General features: G+C 34.1%; 1 protein-coding gene across 10 annotated transcripts in view; it reads right to left on the minus strand.

Annotated features, from left to right (window-relative positions):
• Window positions 1-16937, minus strand: part of LOC143222324 (suppressor of lurcher protein 1-like) — a 293085-nt gene that overhangs the window by 13567 nt on the left and 262581 nt on the right. For 9 of the 10 annotated variants that reach the window (XM_076448702.1, XM_076448703.1, XM_076448701.1 and 6 more), the window contains 9 exons: window positions 15742-15950; window positions 13682-13723; window positions 13015-13198; window positions 10317-10510; window positions 8870-9092; window positions 7215-7432; window positions 5760-5927; window positions 4267-4396; window positions 1577-1644 (listed from right to left, as the gene is read on the minus strand). In XM_076448702.1, the coding sequence (XP_076304817.1) occupies window positions 1577-1644; window positions 4267-4396; window positions 5760-5927; window positions 7215-7432; window positions 8870-9092; window positions 10317-10510; window positions 13015-13198; window positions 13682-13723; window positions 15742-15950 (1436 nt within the window). The remainder of the gene's footprint in view (window positions 1-1576; window positions 1645-4266; window positions 4397-5759; window positions 5928-7214; window positions 7433-8869; window positions 9093-10316; window positions 10511-13014; window positions 13199-13681; window positions 13724-15741; window positions 15951-16937) is intronic. The other variant, XM_076448710.1, reaches the window with a different exon arrangement.

Genomic DNA, 16937 nt, shown 5'->3' on the forward strand with positions numbered 1-16937 from the left:
GACTGTTAGTGACTAAAAAAGATATTGTTACGAATGAAAGTTTCTGTGGGTGGCAAAAGTACTGGAAAGGCCTGTTGAGAATGTACAAGTCTTAATGTGAAAGGTCTTCAGTTACTGAAAGAGAAATAAACCTGAGAAAAGATTTTAAAAAGTACTACAATTGATAAAATACATTTCTTGAAACCTTTGATGTAAAGTGTACAACAACTCCCCCCAAATAAAAAAGACAAAGAAAGAGTGTCATAATATAAAAAAGTGTTTAGTGTATATATTATTATTATCTTTATGTTAAGTTTAGTGTATATATTATTATTATGTTTATATTAAGTTTATTTTGTGAATTCATACTTTATGATTGTTTATTTGTTTTATTATAAGAGAGTTAAAGTTGGAAGTTGTGTTTGTAACTCAATGATGTCGAGAATCTAATAATTTATTCCGTCAAAGTGTGGTCCTAAAATAACTGAATCAGCCTGAGTGCACTTTGACAAAAGGAGCAGAGGATATTTTGAAAAAAGAAGACCAAACGATTAGTAGACGCACAATATACGACTGCATTAGTTCGCGCCACAAAATACCAGTGTAATGGAAATAGAGAAAGGTAGTTGGTTTGTCAAGTGAAATTCTAAAGTAACTGAATAGGCCCAAGTGGACTTTCGTCAAGAAAAGAATCGTATAGTGTTCATGATATCCCTTTAATCTCAAGTGTAAAGAATTTATTGTGCATACGTTTAATGATGGAAAATAAAGTACTCGGTGAAGAAATACAGTCAGACATGAACTATCATAACAAGTCGAAACTAAAGATAGATCGGTACTAAAATGAGATTCAATTCTTCTTCCATTATGTAAGTATTCTGATTGAAGACTATTCATTTTGTGTATATAAAAACAGGTTTCGTTCGACGCAATACGCAGCTTCATGCAAAATAAAAACTGTTGCTGTCACACCCCAAATTATTGATCCAATCATCAATTGTACTACAGAAGAATATCGTTTTTGATATAAAAAGGTTTATATTTGTTTGTGTGTGAACATAATACACTCAGTCAGCTAAACAGTTTTTTGAAAGGTTGAATTATCATGTCTCAAAACTAGAGACTTGTGGCAAGAAGCAATTTGTTAGGATGAAACAAGTGGTGTACATTTTCTGTGTAGACAAAACATCAATGTCTTGGAAGGAACTGACAAGAACCAAAGAAGATCCCTGAAAAAGTGTCACCTCCTAAAACTTTGTCCCAGGAAAATCCGTATAGTATTGATATAACCTTGAATAAAAGACCATTTAAACTAATTGACTGAAGTAACATTTTTGGTAAAGAAATTTGTATTATTGGAGCCTAACTAAATATTTCTGAAAGTATAATTTATCGAAGATTTAACTATATTAACAAACTTAAGATTTCCACAAAACAGATTAATATTCAGAAATTGCAAAGAAATATTTCACAAATCAGTCATAAATTATCAAGTTTTTATCTGAAAAATTCAACTGGTTACCCAATATTAGATGTCATAAATACACAAACTATAAAAGGATGTAACAACGGTCATATAACAAAAACTATTACAAACCTTCTTTAACTTCCGTCCAAACTGCTTTAAATCCTTTAGACCCAACTGCTTTATTCGCTGACAGAAACCTTCAAAGAAAAAGAACAACAAGTTTGAATCTTACACCAAGACAAGTTACAAAAAAGAAGATAAAATGTAAAAGGATTAATATACTAGTTGAAGTTAGGCACTTAGTGTATTTCTACAAGAAATGAACTTGTGCTATAACGGAGGTGTTGCTTCCCTCACCACGGTAAGTGAACAGTAACTGGTAAACTAACTGCTCCGTTACTTCAACATCTTATATCTAAAAACACTTTTTGAAACATACAGAAATCACCTAATTTTCAGCCAAGATAACGAAATAATCTCTTTACAAATGGTATATTGTATAGGATATCGTAAAATAAAATCAGAAGTTAAAGTGATTTACATCAGTAGAAAGGTAGTGCTATCTATGGTGAGAAGAATAAGTTATAGCTCTTTCCAAGAACGATTCTCTTTTTTGCACCAGTGAAATTGTGTGTATCTTAAAATAACGAAAACATACGTTCACAGTACGACTGTAAGCTGTCCCTATACGGTATAAGTTTGTTTGTTTGCTTTTGAATTTTGCGCAAAGCTATTCAAGGGCTATCTGCGCTAGCCGTCCCTAATTTAGCAGTGTAAGACTAGAGGGAAGGCAGCTAGTCATTATCACCCACCACCAACTCTTGGGCAACTCTTTTACCAACGAATAGTGGGATTGACCTTAACATTATAACGCCCCCACGGCTGAAAGGGCGAGCATGTTTGATGCGACAGGGATTCGAACCCGCGACCCTCGGATTACGAGTCGAACGCCTTAACCCACCTGGTCATGCCGAGTGTACGGTACAAGCAAACGGTAAACTCTACGTATACAGTGTAAATTTTGAGTTTCTAATATATACGTTTCCAGTGTGTTTCATTTCGAGTAATTACAACAGCATAATATATATAAATAAACAACGATTTGGTTTGTACATTTGTGGTGATTATGAGTACAGTATTAGTGATTCTTAAATATAATCATGTTTTTTATTACTTCATTTGACTGATCATCTGCTGTAAATTAAGTTCAGTGTAAGTGAATTTTGCAAGTATGTTTGTCTTAGATACAAACTTCATTCTTGTGAAAGGAGATAAGTTTACTTTTGAACTAACATTTACAGTGCAACTGTTCAGCTATTTTTTTTTTTAACTTAAAGTAGAGCCACATTAAGCTATTTGCTGTATCCATTTCGGGGAACTGAACCCCGGATTTTAGCATTTCGAGTCCGTAAACGTACCATTGTCTCACCAGGAGATATTATTCAAAAACATAACCTAATAGTAGCATTGGTTTGGTTGCATTTTAATAAATGATTAAAGTTAAAAGCAATTAATATGCATTCAACCATTTATTAATTTCAGTAATCTATGAAATCAACGTATACATAGTTTCTGGAGCCAAGTTGGTTTATTTAGACACCCACATTTATTGTTAAATATTATTAAAATGTAAATATGTATATATAACTTGCTAATATAAACTGGTTGGTGTTAAATGAAGAGTCATCGCCACTTGACTGAAAAATATTTCCATCTAAAAATACTGTCACAAGTTTAAAATTACATCTTTCACTCTCTTGAAGAAATAATCCTTTCAAAGATATTTCTAGCACAAGGGTCTAAGGAAATAAGTAAGATACAGAGAAGCTGTAGTTAGTGTAGATAAGGATTATACTTTAAATATTGACTCTCGAATTTAATATGGTTACATGGCATTTTTAAAAAATAATTTATTATAACTCAAAAGTTATAAATCTGGTAAAATTGACTTGTTTATTATTTTACTCAATCTACAAATTTGGATTTGATGCAGTCAGTAACTGATTATGCGGTTATACATAAATTATGACATACTATTAGGCATACCGTATTGTTTTAACAGTACATTCTTTTCTTGATCCCTTATAGTACGTCATAGAAGAGTGAACAATAGTATTTCAACTATACTACGTTTGTTACAACCACTGCCAATATTATGGCTCAGCAGGACAGCTGGAATATGAAACACATAGTAGTGGTTCGAACGTTATATATATAAACAATTTTTTAGAATTTATTATTTTAGCGTTGTAAATCCTTAAACTTATCGCTGTCCCATCGCCTGAAGAAGGGAAATACATGATTCACAGATTATAAAAAAGCTTGTGGAGGAGATTAAGATAATACAAACAAGGGCCTTCAGAAGAAAAATATTATTTTCTAGGATGAGTTTAAGTTGCGAACAACACTACGTTAAGTTCTGCAATGAAAGACACCAGAGCTAATAAAGGTTTCAGTAAGCCTAAATAATCCTACCAACAGGCTCCGAGGGTGCTTATCCCTCAAATAACACTTTTTGTAAATGTAGTTTATTGGATAAATATTATTTTACAAATCTCAACAGGCTCATACTATTGTAATATTGTAAATTATTGTAAATCAAATATTGTAAATTAACTGTAATAGTTAGTTGTTTTAATTTAGTCGATTATTTATTTTTCAGTTTAGTTTTTAATTTGAATTACACATACATACGAAAACTTTTAACATTACACTGTTTACATTCAAATTTACGGTTTTACTTTCAGAGAATTATTTCAGAAATTCAGTTTACAATTATCTTGTTTCGTGATAATTTATGAACGTTGTACAATACTCACTGAAGTTTTAGGATAGTGGAGACGGATAGTATCTGGCGAGTAGAATTTGACAAAGCCTCCCCACAGAGTTCTATTGGAAGTAGGCTTAGATCAGGCCACACACGCACCACAGCACCAGGACATCCTCGTACTAAAAAATAAAATAAACAAGTTTAGCTTACAATTTAAATTGAGTTGCATTTTTGTATAAAGAACAGAACACACGTTAACATCAAAAGCCAAAGTAAAAATGATTACGAAACTATTTTATTCCTGATATTTTAATTTGTTAACGTTAAAAAAAGTCCACACACTTGTGCATTTTTCAACATTAAAGTTCTGATATTGCCTTATAACAGACTAGTACCTGCTACAGTTTGGTTTGTTTGTTTCTTTTTTGAATTTCGCACAAAGCTACTCGAGGACTATCTGTGCTAGCCGTCCCTAACTTAGCAGTGTAAGACTAGAGGGAAGGCTGCTAGTCATCACCACCCACCGCCAACTCTTGGGCTACTCTTTTACCAACGAATAGTGGGATTGACGGTCGCATTATAACGCCCCCACGGCTGAAAGGGCGAACATGTTTGGCGCGATGGGGATTCGAACCCGCGACCCTCAGATTACGAGTCGCACGCCTCAACCCACCTGGCCATGCCGGGCCGCTCCATATACATGTGCAGGCTAAACCAGTCGTTATTTATAAAATAAACCGTTAACATGCTTAAGTTTTAGCATTTCCAGTGGTTATGAACTGATATTTTGGAATAATTATTTGACGATGATATAATGAGGAATATTCAGGAGCAAACCCCGGAACAAACAACCTCGCCCTCTTGTGTGTGTGTGTTTTCTTATAGTAAAGCCACATCGGGCTATCTGCTGAGTCCACCGAGGGGAATCGAACCCCTAATTTTAACATTGTAAATCCGTAGACTTAGCGCTGTACCACTGGGGAATCTCGCCCTCTTTTTTAACATTTTAAAGAACCTATTAAAATGAAACTAAAATCATAGCAGCAACTAGTAAGTACAACTGAAATTTAATGAAAGAAACCTAAAATTTAAAAGGGCCTTCTTTAAATAACATATTTTATTCTCGACATAGCAAATTATTGCTGCGAGTAAAAAAACTAAAGGAAAAAAATTCACACATCTCGCATACGTTATTAGATTACGAGGCCCGGCATGGCCAGGTGGGTTAAGGTGTTCGATTCGTATTCTGAGGGTCGCGGGTTCGAATCTCCGTCGCAACAAACATGCTCCCCCTTTCAGCCGTGGAGGCGTTATAATGTTAAGGTCAATCCCACTATTCGTTGGTAAAGGAGTAGCCCAAGAGTTGGCGGTGGGTGCTGATTACTATCTGCCTTCCCTCTAGTCTTACACTACTAAATTAAGGACGGCTAGCACATATAGATAGCCCTCGAGTAGCTTTGCGCGAAATTCGAAACAAACAATTATTAGATTACGTGACCAACACTTCTCAAAGTTAGTGTGTCAATAGATAACAAGTCTTACCGACTGGGTCGCCCTCTATTAGAAAGTCATCAAAAACTAATAGAACTTTATGGTAAGGTCGAACGTTGACAAACCATGTACACACTTGTCTATGAGGTTCGTATGGGTCAGGAAAGCCAGGACTCTTGATCAGGCCGTATTGGTGGCCGGATATGTTTTCTCCACATTCTATTTATAAAATAATAAGAAAAATAATTATATATGAAAACTGTCAAATTATTTTATCTGCATTAAACGTTTAGATACGAAACTTTAGCACTAGATAACAATGACGAAAATAAAATTCTTAAACGTTTAAAGATTATTTTCATAATTTCTATTATTATAATGGTTAGAAGAAACGGATTTCAAACCTAAACAAAAACCATCGCTCAAACAAAGGGAAAATAAAACATTTAAAAATGATATATTTTGTACATATAGTACATCAAGGCTAAAATTAGGTGCCTAACAGTTTTGCTCCGTTGTAGTTAAGTGCAAAGCTACATAATGGGCTATATGTGACCTACCTACCACGGTTATCGAAACCCGGTTTCTGCCAATATAAGTCTAAAGATATGCCACAGTGCCACTTGATTTCTATATCAGAAGGGATTAAACATCTGCCATGTATGTTTTTTTTATTGTTTCGAATATCGTAAGACCTGAAATACCGGCTTATTTTCCTCATGCTTAAGGCTAGCATTGATCAGGGTTTTCAACGAAATAAATTCACCAGTGATTAAATTAACTCACGAATTATTTCTTAGATATATCCATTATAAGTTATATGCGAGGAGAGTTTCTGACAAATGCTATACATATTTAATTATCAGATGTCGTATTTTCGTTGTTTGCACAACGGTGGATGATTGTCTTCGTTTGGATATGGATTCTATTTCTACTAATGATTATAATACTTTTAGTTATGAGAAGCATCAACATTTGTCTTCATTTCTTTCGATAGTCTGGTTTACTTTATGCGTGTTCTCATGTGCGTCAACTAAATGTTTGCGGACTTACAACACTAAAATCCGATGTTCACTTCCTTCCTGTAGACAAAGTGCAGATGGTACATTGTTCATATTTGAGCAGAAACCTAGCAACTTTCTTTCGGTACAAAAAACATTTAGAATACAAACATATGTGGACACGTGTGTTACTAGAAAATTTTGTCTTTCGTTTTAAAACGGCATTATTATGAAGTGGAACAAAATACAAGCAACAGTGTGTTATATTTACAATAACATTCAATAAGTGAGAAATGCGTAAACTAAATGCCGATAAAAACATTCTATAACTGAACTGTAATAGCCGCTATTTATTTACTTGATCAAGTTTTCCAAAAATTAAATACGATGTTCAAGAATTTTATTTTATTCATCCTTGTATCATACAATCTACTGTTAAATAGTAGGGAAAAATTATTTAGAACCTTAACTATTCTTTTGCATTACAAAAATATAACAGTTAAACCTTGAAATTGTTGCTTTGACTCTATAAATTGATAGGTGGCGCTAAAGCCGCTGGCAACGCCTTCTTCGTTTGTTTTCAAAACAACTTTCATATCATGGATGCCCACATTAGATACTACAGGTCCAGGTGATGTCGTTGAACAATATCGTCCTAAAGCTTTTTCTCGCCCGTTTGGATAGATCTCGTAAATTTCTAACCAGTCTTCTTTACACACTTCACTGCAGAGATTTATAAAGAAATTCATTTTGAACAAGAGTTCTTGACATTCACAATAAATTTTAATTTACTGAATGCTTACGTTAACAGATAAAACAAAGAAATTTACGTGGCAACAATACGTCGATGTTCAACTAAATGCTTACGTTATTAAAACGTCATTCAAATAAGTTACAGCAATAATGAACTAATTTAAGTTAATTAACAATGCATTTCGTCCAACTGACATTAATTAATTTATTTTTTATTAGTTTGGTAGAGAAACAAATACTTTTATATTATAAAATAGGGCTTTATAATTGTCTTTTGGTTAAGCCTGTCGTTTAAAAAATTTAGGTTAAAAATAATCTCTTAATCAATACATATTTTATAAAACTATATTCTTATCAAGTTCAAGTCATAAAAATAATTGAAAAATCAACAACAAACGAAACGTCTCCCAACGAGTCAAACGTTGTAAACTTTTGGATTTACAATGATGAAAATCTAGGGTTCGATTTCCCGTAGTGGATAAAATGCAAATAGCCCATTTTATAACTTTGCATTGACGTGATTTACTATTAAATTATATAAAGGAGAAAATCAACAATCAGGCTTTCAAAGGAGAATACGACTTATTTTAGGCTTTGAAACGAAGGAACGAAAATATTCCCAATAATACGGGCTACCTATCAAAATAACATGTTAATTAAATGATATTAGGTTTTCTTACTAGAAAATTCACCGAAAAATATTACTGTGGCAATATTAAATTTGAAGTGCAATAATTTTGAAAGTGTTGTATATCATTTAAAAGGGAAGTTATTTCTACGAGTTTTCGATAGATGGCACCCCAGAGAATTGGATCAAGATCCCTTTCATTCTTAATAATTTACCTTTATTGCAATCCGTGTATGAGCTTTTAAGTATGATGGCTTGAAGATAATAAAGATATAAAATAACAAACGTTTATGATGATCAGGCGGCGGCGATAAAGTAGGAAGTGTCTTAGGGATAAATTAAATACGCGCGTTGAATTGTTTTCACGTCTTGCTGCATTACACATATTTAGAATAAATATGGTATGTAATTCACAAACATTGCCATCTACAAGATTTATACAGATAAGGAAAAGCACAATCGTTAAACGTACTGTGTATATGTACAGTATAGCAAAATATGTTGTTTTGAGGAAAACATTTGAGAAATAGTTATATAAATCAAGTATTTTTCCAGGACTACAACCAGGCTAGAATCATTGGAGCGCGTGTAACACCGAGAATGTTAGCCCAATGAAACCGTCAACAAAATTCTTTATCGAGGCTAAGAACTAGAGCAGACGACACTATAAACCTTCATGCCGTTTTTTTTATAAACATAATTCTTGAAATGTTAAGACACTGAATGGTAGGTAGATGGCAAATCTGAAGACAGCTCAATTGTGAAAAATCGAATCTTACTTATATCCCGGAACGTTCTGTAGCAGTGTCTTTGTTTTGAAGTAGTTGAAAACAAACTGAACTTGATCTCCTTGAAGCCCATGGAAATAGTACTGACAGTGAGTGCTAGAAGGATAATTCGCCGGGTATCTAGGAGAGTTGAATTCTCCCGATTTCCTGCTCTCGCTCCTGTAGGTGAAGTGACATGTATCGTCAGGTGCAGGTGTTCCAGGAATTTTGTATTCTGTATTGATTAAAAAAATAGTCACATTGGCAAATTTACTTTTGGTCTAGAAGACGTAAGCTGGTCCTTTAAAATTAAAAGTTTCTAAATAAAATCATTCGATAGCGACTAGATAAAATGCTCCTTAAAGATTAATTTTATAATTTTGATGGTTTGATCACGATTAAAAGAAAAGATTATATAAAAGTTGGATTTGTACAAAATGCCTTCAAGTGACAATTTGACGAAACCGATTTTAAATGAAACTTTATTAAACCACGCGAATAAGAAAAAAAACCTGAAAAGGACGAACGAATAAAGAAAAACGTATGAGAATTCCACGGTGATAATTTTCTCGTTGCATCTATGGATTAAGAGATCCTTAAATCGCGTTTACTTCGAAAATCCCTTCTTTAGTTATACAGTGACATGTCTGCAAACTTATAATGCTAGAAACTGGGTCTAGATTGGGGGGGAAGAGCGTAGATAGTCCTTTCTGTATTTTTATGTTTAATAAAAAAAACAAAAAAACTATAATTCCAGAAAATAATTCTAATTGGAAACTTGAATTCAGGCCCGGTATGGCCAGGTGGGTTAAGGCGTTCGACTCGTAATCTGAGGGTCGCGGGTTCGATCCCCGTCACACCAAACATGATCGCCCTTTCAGCCGTGGGGGCGTTATATAGTGACGGTCAATCCCACTATTCGTTGGTAAAAGAGTAGCCCAAGAGTTGGCGGTGGGTGGTGATGACTAGCTGCCTTCCCTCTAGTCTTACACTATTCAATTAGGGACGACTAGCGCAGATATCTCTCGTGTAGCTTTGCGCGAAATTCAAATAACAAACAGACTTGAATTCAATGTTATAAACGGTTTTCGAAATATTCTAATTCTGTAAGAACTCATGTCAATAGTTACCTTTTCTAATTAATAGAAGATGAAGCAGTGTTTTGTACATGTGAGATTATGATATGACGTTGGTAAAATTCAATCTTCTTCAGCACTCACAGAATACTGAGCTTTTGGGTTGTATCGCAGTTTGCAACCAATTTGTAATTATTTGATCATACACAGCTAATCATCTTCAGAGTACAAATGTAATTCTAAAAATACAGTTGAGTTCTTTTATCCCTCACTAATGTTAGTTATAAATCTTATAAGGCAGGATGAAAACTCTCTCTAATTTTCATACATTTATATATTCGTTCGAAGGACCATACAAACTCCTAAACTAGTGGTCCTCTTACCCGTTTCAAATGTGTATATAGCTTTAAATCCTCGGCCCTGGGAGGGTCCACTGCTGAATACAATGAATAACCGTGGTCCGTTTGACACCAAAGGGACTGGAAGTTCTTGTCCACAAAACACGTGGTCATATTCATCGAAAGCTTGCTTAGTTTCTTGGCCATTAAGATAAACTTTAAGATACGCTTCCTCGCAACTGAAAAGACAAAAAGGAAAGTTTCTCCGAAGAATCACAGTTTTTAGTTCTGTTCAAGAGTGGACGTTTTTTGAATATGAAGTTATCGCATTCACTTCTCTCAAAGATCCTCTAACCTACTTAACTCGCAGTTGATCTATCACGAACATAAATGTTATATTACTACAATGTTTAAACCCTACAAGCTTGTTCTTTTCTGATAAAATTCTCTTGTAAAAAAACAACAACAATAAAAAAACGTCATTTTCAAACAGTTTGGATCATAGAATCGATTTTGTATAAACCTCTGTTGGCTTTTATTTTATCTCTTATGTTGTCTCCCGAAATATTTGTTACTTAAGTCATGCGATCTAATTTCATTTCTAGTTGCTGTTTTCCTTACATGTAGAATGTCATTAACACCGACAATTCTTTTAAATGTCACATACAACATTTTACTTTGATTTGCCCCATTTTGTTTGTTATCAAACCGAGCTTCTAGGCGATCAGGAACTATAGCAACAATTTCTACTTATTTTCTTTTTTCGGCTCAAGTTTACAACACACGCTTTCCAAAAGGCTGGAACCATAGATGACTTGCAGCTTTTCTTAATTTCATAGCTTGGTTAAATGATACCTGCCCAGAATATTGGATTGGTAGATGTAGTCCCCAGGAATAGGCCCCAAGACCTTCGGACTTGTCTCCCATAGATTTCTTTTTGTGAGGACTACTCAAGACACGTGTGTAGAAAGAGAAATTCAAGGACATTGAACAAATGAAACAACGAATTTACAATGAGTGTTGACCATTGGAAGTGCGCCTCCAATGGCACAGCGGTATGTCTGCGGTCTTAAAATGCTAAAATCTGGCTTTCGATACCCCACTGTATAGCTTTGTGCTTAATTTAAAAAAATAGCAACCACTGGAAATCACACGAATGCTTTGCAATATTCAAGGAAAATGAAAATAGCGTCTCTTAAATTATTTAAAATTACAAGAACAGCAACTGAAACACGTTAAGTAAAATTCGTGCCCATAGACTTTTCGGACACTATGTATAATTAAATACAACTTGTAGATATTTACTCAACTATTAGAAATTTCTCTCATTTGGACGTTTTTCTATATAATTAATAAAACAAAAAACAACTGCTTGTGTAAAAAATAATAAAAGGTTTAAGATAAACCAAACACAAATAAAACGGATTAATCATGCTCGAACAACAGTTCAATCAATAATTAAAAGGCCTGGCATGGCCTAGCGCGTTAAGGCGTGCGCTTCGTAATCTGAGGGTCGCGGGTTCGCGCCCAAATCGCGCCAAACATGCTCGCCCTCCCAGCCGTGGGGGCGTTATAATGTTACGGTCAATCCCACTTTACGTTGGTAAAAGAGTAGCCCAAGAGTTGGCGGTGGGTGGTGATGACTAGCTGCCTTCCCTCTAGTCTTACACTGCTAAATTAGGGACGGCTAGCACAGATAGCCATCGAGTAGCTTTGTGCGAAATTCCAAAACAAACAAATCAATAATTAAATAATATTAAATGAAAGTTTGGTCGATTTACAACCTGGTAAAAATATTAAATATACATTATACCTCCCACCATTGGTTAAGCGGTAAATCTGAGATCTGAAACCGCTGAAACCCGGATTTAGATGATCATGTCGTGCACAGCACAGACAGCCCATTGTGTAGCTTGGAGCTAAACAGTAAACAAAACTTTAGACTTACTAGAAAATTACGTTAAATGGTAATATTCAAGCCCCTCCCCACTCTGTTATATCATTGCCACACATAAAGCTAGTGGGTCAGTAAAGAGCTATGCCCTCTTTTCGATTATGAGGTTAAAATCTTAGGTGTAATGGCTATAAATAATGGTCACTCAAGCAGTTTTAAACAGCTTCGATAACTTTTAGGATTTAATTTCGAATGCTTTGTGTTTATTTTATTTTGTTGAATGTCAATATACACAAAAAAGCTTCAAATAATAAACAACACCGATTTAAATTAAAATATGAGAATAAAAAAAGATATTTCTCAGAACAATCACTAGGCGATTTTACGAGATTATTAGCACTAACTTGTTGGTAGAGCAACATCCAACTTTTGTTAGCAGCACTTTATTCTGAGTTGAAAATGGTCATTAGCCATTACTATAACTTCTATGTGGAAGAAACTCTGTTTATATGATAGTTTAATTAAAATGGCCCGGCATGGCCAAGCGCGTAAGGCGTGCGACTCGTAATCCGAGGGTCGCGGGTTCGCGCCCGTGTCGCGCTATACATGCTCGCCCTCCCAGCCGTGAAGGCGTATAATGTGACGGTCAATCCCACTTTTCGTTGGTAAAAGAGTAGCCCAAGAGTTGGCGGTGGGTGGTGATGACTAGCTGCCTTCCCTCTAGTCTTACACTGCTAAATTAGGGACGGCTAGCACAGATAGCCCTCGAGTAGCTTTGTGCGAAATTCCAAAAAAAACAAACAAACAAATTAATTAAAATATATCAGTTAGTGGTAAAAATGTACATACTCCTTGTTCTCACTTGGGATATCAAATTGTTCAAACGTAAGAGTCACACGTTCTAGGTTTTGTCTGTCGTTCAAACCATAAACATAGTATTTACAAACAGTGTTTGGGTGATAGAAAGATGACCAGTCTGGCGAATAAACTGTCCCGTTGGAATGACCCTTGCTGAAAACTTTCTGGTCACATTCTAAAAAGAAACAGAAACATAAGTAACGAGAGCTAATCAAGCTTCTATAATGTGCAAAAAATGTATTAAAGCGTAATTCAATCTTGTTGGATTTTTATCACTATTATTTTGACAGCGTTTGTACACTTTTAGCTGTCAAGTAAAAATTGTCTTTATAATGTCTAGAAGGTTCGAAACATTAAATTTTACAAAGTTTCATTGTGTTTATGAATTATGAACAGTTAAAACACAAGTAACGTGTTAAACTATAACTCGTAAGGTCTTGGATTTTTCATATGGTAATAACAATACATATATTCTCCCATTCCCAAAGTGAACTATCACAGTGCAAAACTCTGCTGTGGCTTTTCTAATTAACACATCTACTCCCTCTTTTGTCAACGTTTGAAAAGATTATTTTGTTAAAATGAGACAAATGACTTCACAAGGTTTATAATAGTACCGTAATTGTAATACAATAAGAATGGCAACTAGAGTACGTACCAGTTCCACGTATGTGTTGTCCACCAGAGTTCTCAATAAAGCCTGAAAAAGTATTTAAAAACTAAAGTATACGTTTTAAACAGTTAACAAAACAAGTTACTTAAATCTAATAGAAACATGCATGATTATAGTAAAGAAAAAGAAAACTAAAAGTGATTTTATATATTCAAATATGATTAGTAATTATTAAACAAAAAATTGTAGAGTGTAATGTGAAAAGTGATGTTTTAAGGGTTAACGTCCCTATTCTAAAATGGCCTTTCGAATAGTACCAGGGTTAAATCAGGCCGGCTGGATATACGACAGACACACAAATTTTATATTATCATTTGCGTATGTTACCATGGTTTAAAGAATCTAAATTATAGTGTCGTTCTGTTTACAAATGTCACAGTTTTTCTCGAATCCCGATATAAAAAAATTCAAGATTGCTGCATTATTGCAACTTCAAAGGTCAAGGCCATCATGCATTACTTGTTGTGCAGGGATAGTAGAGTTGGTCTTGCAAACACGGTTTGCCTGTATATGGGTGAAGTTAATACGCAGTGATCAATACAACGTCCAACCGTTTTTTCATAGTTGCCCAAACTGAGGAAAATGTGAAAACATTTTCGCCACATGACGAGAAGATTAACTGTATTTTTGCAGATGTAGAAGGGTAGAAAAATACATAATAATGTTTTCAATTATTTATTGACAGAATGAATTATATTTAAAAAAAATAGGTGGTAGAAGTGAAGCACCATTTTGCCACATGTGGCGAGGGTACGATTGTGTTGGATACCGTTGGTCTAAGTGCACGTATTTGGCATCAAACGTTTCTTCTATTTAATAACTGCTGGACAAGACATTATAATTTAACTTGAAGAAGTCACATTTTAATTCTTATATCATATTTCCACCTTCCATTCCGCCACACCACCCCCATCAGGAAAAATTAAACACGACCGTTCAATACACGTGAATTCATTAGTTATTAATGCTTTAAGTTTGTTTTTAATTTCGCGCAAAGCTACACGAGGGCTATCTGCGCTATCTTTTTTAATTGAGTAGTGTAAGACTAGAGGGAAGGCAGCTAAACATCACCACCCACCGCCAACTCTTGGGCTTCTCTTTTACCAACGAATAGCGGGGTTGATCGTCACATTATAACGCCCCCACGGCTGAAAGGACGAGCATGTTTGGTGTGACGGGGATCGAACTCACGACCCTCGGATTACGAGTTGAGTGCCTTTAACCATCTGGTCATGCCAGGCCTTTAATGCTTTAAGAATGACCAAGAAAGTTGATAAAGCTGCGGTGTTTGTTAAATAAGAGCTAGCCTCTTCATACAAGAGTTGGAGTAATAATTTCTTCAACAAGAAAGGAAAGGCTTATTTGGAACAAACAACTGTTTTAATCACTTGGTGGTCATGAGGCACTCTTGCGTTTTGAAATCGACAAAAGCATAATTATAACCACTTACAAAAGTTCTAATAACATAAAAATAAATACAAAGAAAAATATAATGTTAAAAGTAAAATTTGCACACAATTTTTAAATATGTCCATGGTTAAATTTCACACAAGAATTTTTTCACTGTTAAATATTTTACAAGATTAATGCGTTCATTCTTAAATACTATACAAACAGTAATTTATTGATCGTTAAAATCTGTAAATAAAAAACGTGATCTGTTGACGTCTTATCTGATAATAAATTATCTCAATTGTATCTTGTTTTATTAAACATTTTACAAGAATGAAATACCATTACGTTAAAACCGCACAAACATTAACTACTGGTAATAGTTTATTGTAAACATAGGTCATGAGAAAGATATTTGTTAACAGTTAAAAGGACTTAAAATTATATCTATCAAGCCTACAAACATAATGATTGTGTTTATTCTAAATTTTAAATGTGCTACTTTAACTGTTCGTTAAACTGTTGAGGAAAGAAGTTGGTACAAATTATTCAATGTAACAGTTTAACAACATTTGTATTGTTTTAAATTATAGCTTTTAAACAATTATGTGTGTTTTTTCTCAAACTGTGTTAAACCTAACACATTCACTCACCTAATTTGGTAAAACTTTCACTAAATTCAAACCACCCAGAAAATCCACGGTTCTGTGTATTGGCCGTACGTTTTAAAGTTATAAACAGAACAAGTAAGTTTTCTGCGGATGAATACACTACCAGGTTGCGCTGTTGTCCACAGTACGTGTCGATCAAAGGGTCTTGAGTTGTTGCACCATCGTAAACTTGAACCAAGTCGAAAGGGCAACTGAAATTATTGAAATTTTTATTTTTTTAACTGTCATAGAGAATTTAAAGGCAAATATACACTAATGTAAAACTTATACTAAGTTATATCTAAAAAAAAACAAAAAATAACGAATAATATTAATGAGGGTATACAAATATTTTCTCAATTTCCAAATCATTTTATTGACTTTAATTAGCAATGAAAAGTTATGTTGTACAAAAAGTTTTCAAATATTCAGAATTTCTCAAAACTTAAAAATCAAGTTACAAGATTAATATATCGGGTCTCATCTTAATAAGGAAAAAAAATCAAAATTTAAAACATCAGAGTAAGGATATTTATAATAAAACTAATTAATCAATGATTTTGAAAGTACGTTGTAATTTCCATAAATTCGTTGCAATGAACGATAAACATTTTAAAAATGTGAGCAGCGGATAATAATTACAGTTAACGATAATTTGGAAAATCAAACAAAATTAGCTAAGAGAAAACACAAAATTCTCGTTTTGGATTAAAAGGTAAAAACAGAGGTTAAAGAGGAATAAACACGGGCGTATTGAAGACGAATATTATTTAATATACGTTCTCTTAATCGTATATAGAGCATACATGAAAGCATAAACTTAAATAGAGTAAAAAAAACTATCCACAAATTTAGATACGGTATTTGGTTAGGGTTTGGTTTGTTTGAAATTTCGCGCAAAGCTACTCGATGCCTATCTGCGCTAGCCGTCCCTAATTTAGCAGTGTAAAACTAGAGGAAAGGCAGCTAGTCATCACCACCCACCGCCAACTACTGGGCTACTCTTTTACTAATGACTAGTGGGATTGACCATAACAATATAACGCCCCCACGGCTGAAAGGACGAGCATGTTTGGTGTGACGGTATTTGGAACATAAAACGAATATTTAATAAAACTACTGATTATTATGAATTTCCGATCTTCGTAAAATATTTAATAAAAGAGTAAATGAGCATCGACATATACGTAAAAATATAG

The sequence above is a fragment of the Tachypleus tridentatus genome, chromosome 8 (assembly GCF_004210375.1).
Source record: "Tachypleus tridentatus isolate NWPU-2018 chromosome 8, ASM421037v1, whole genome shotgun sequence".
NCBI lineage: Eukaryota > Metazoa > Arthropoda > Merostomata > Xiphosura > Limulidae > Tachypleus > Tachypleus tridentatus.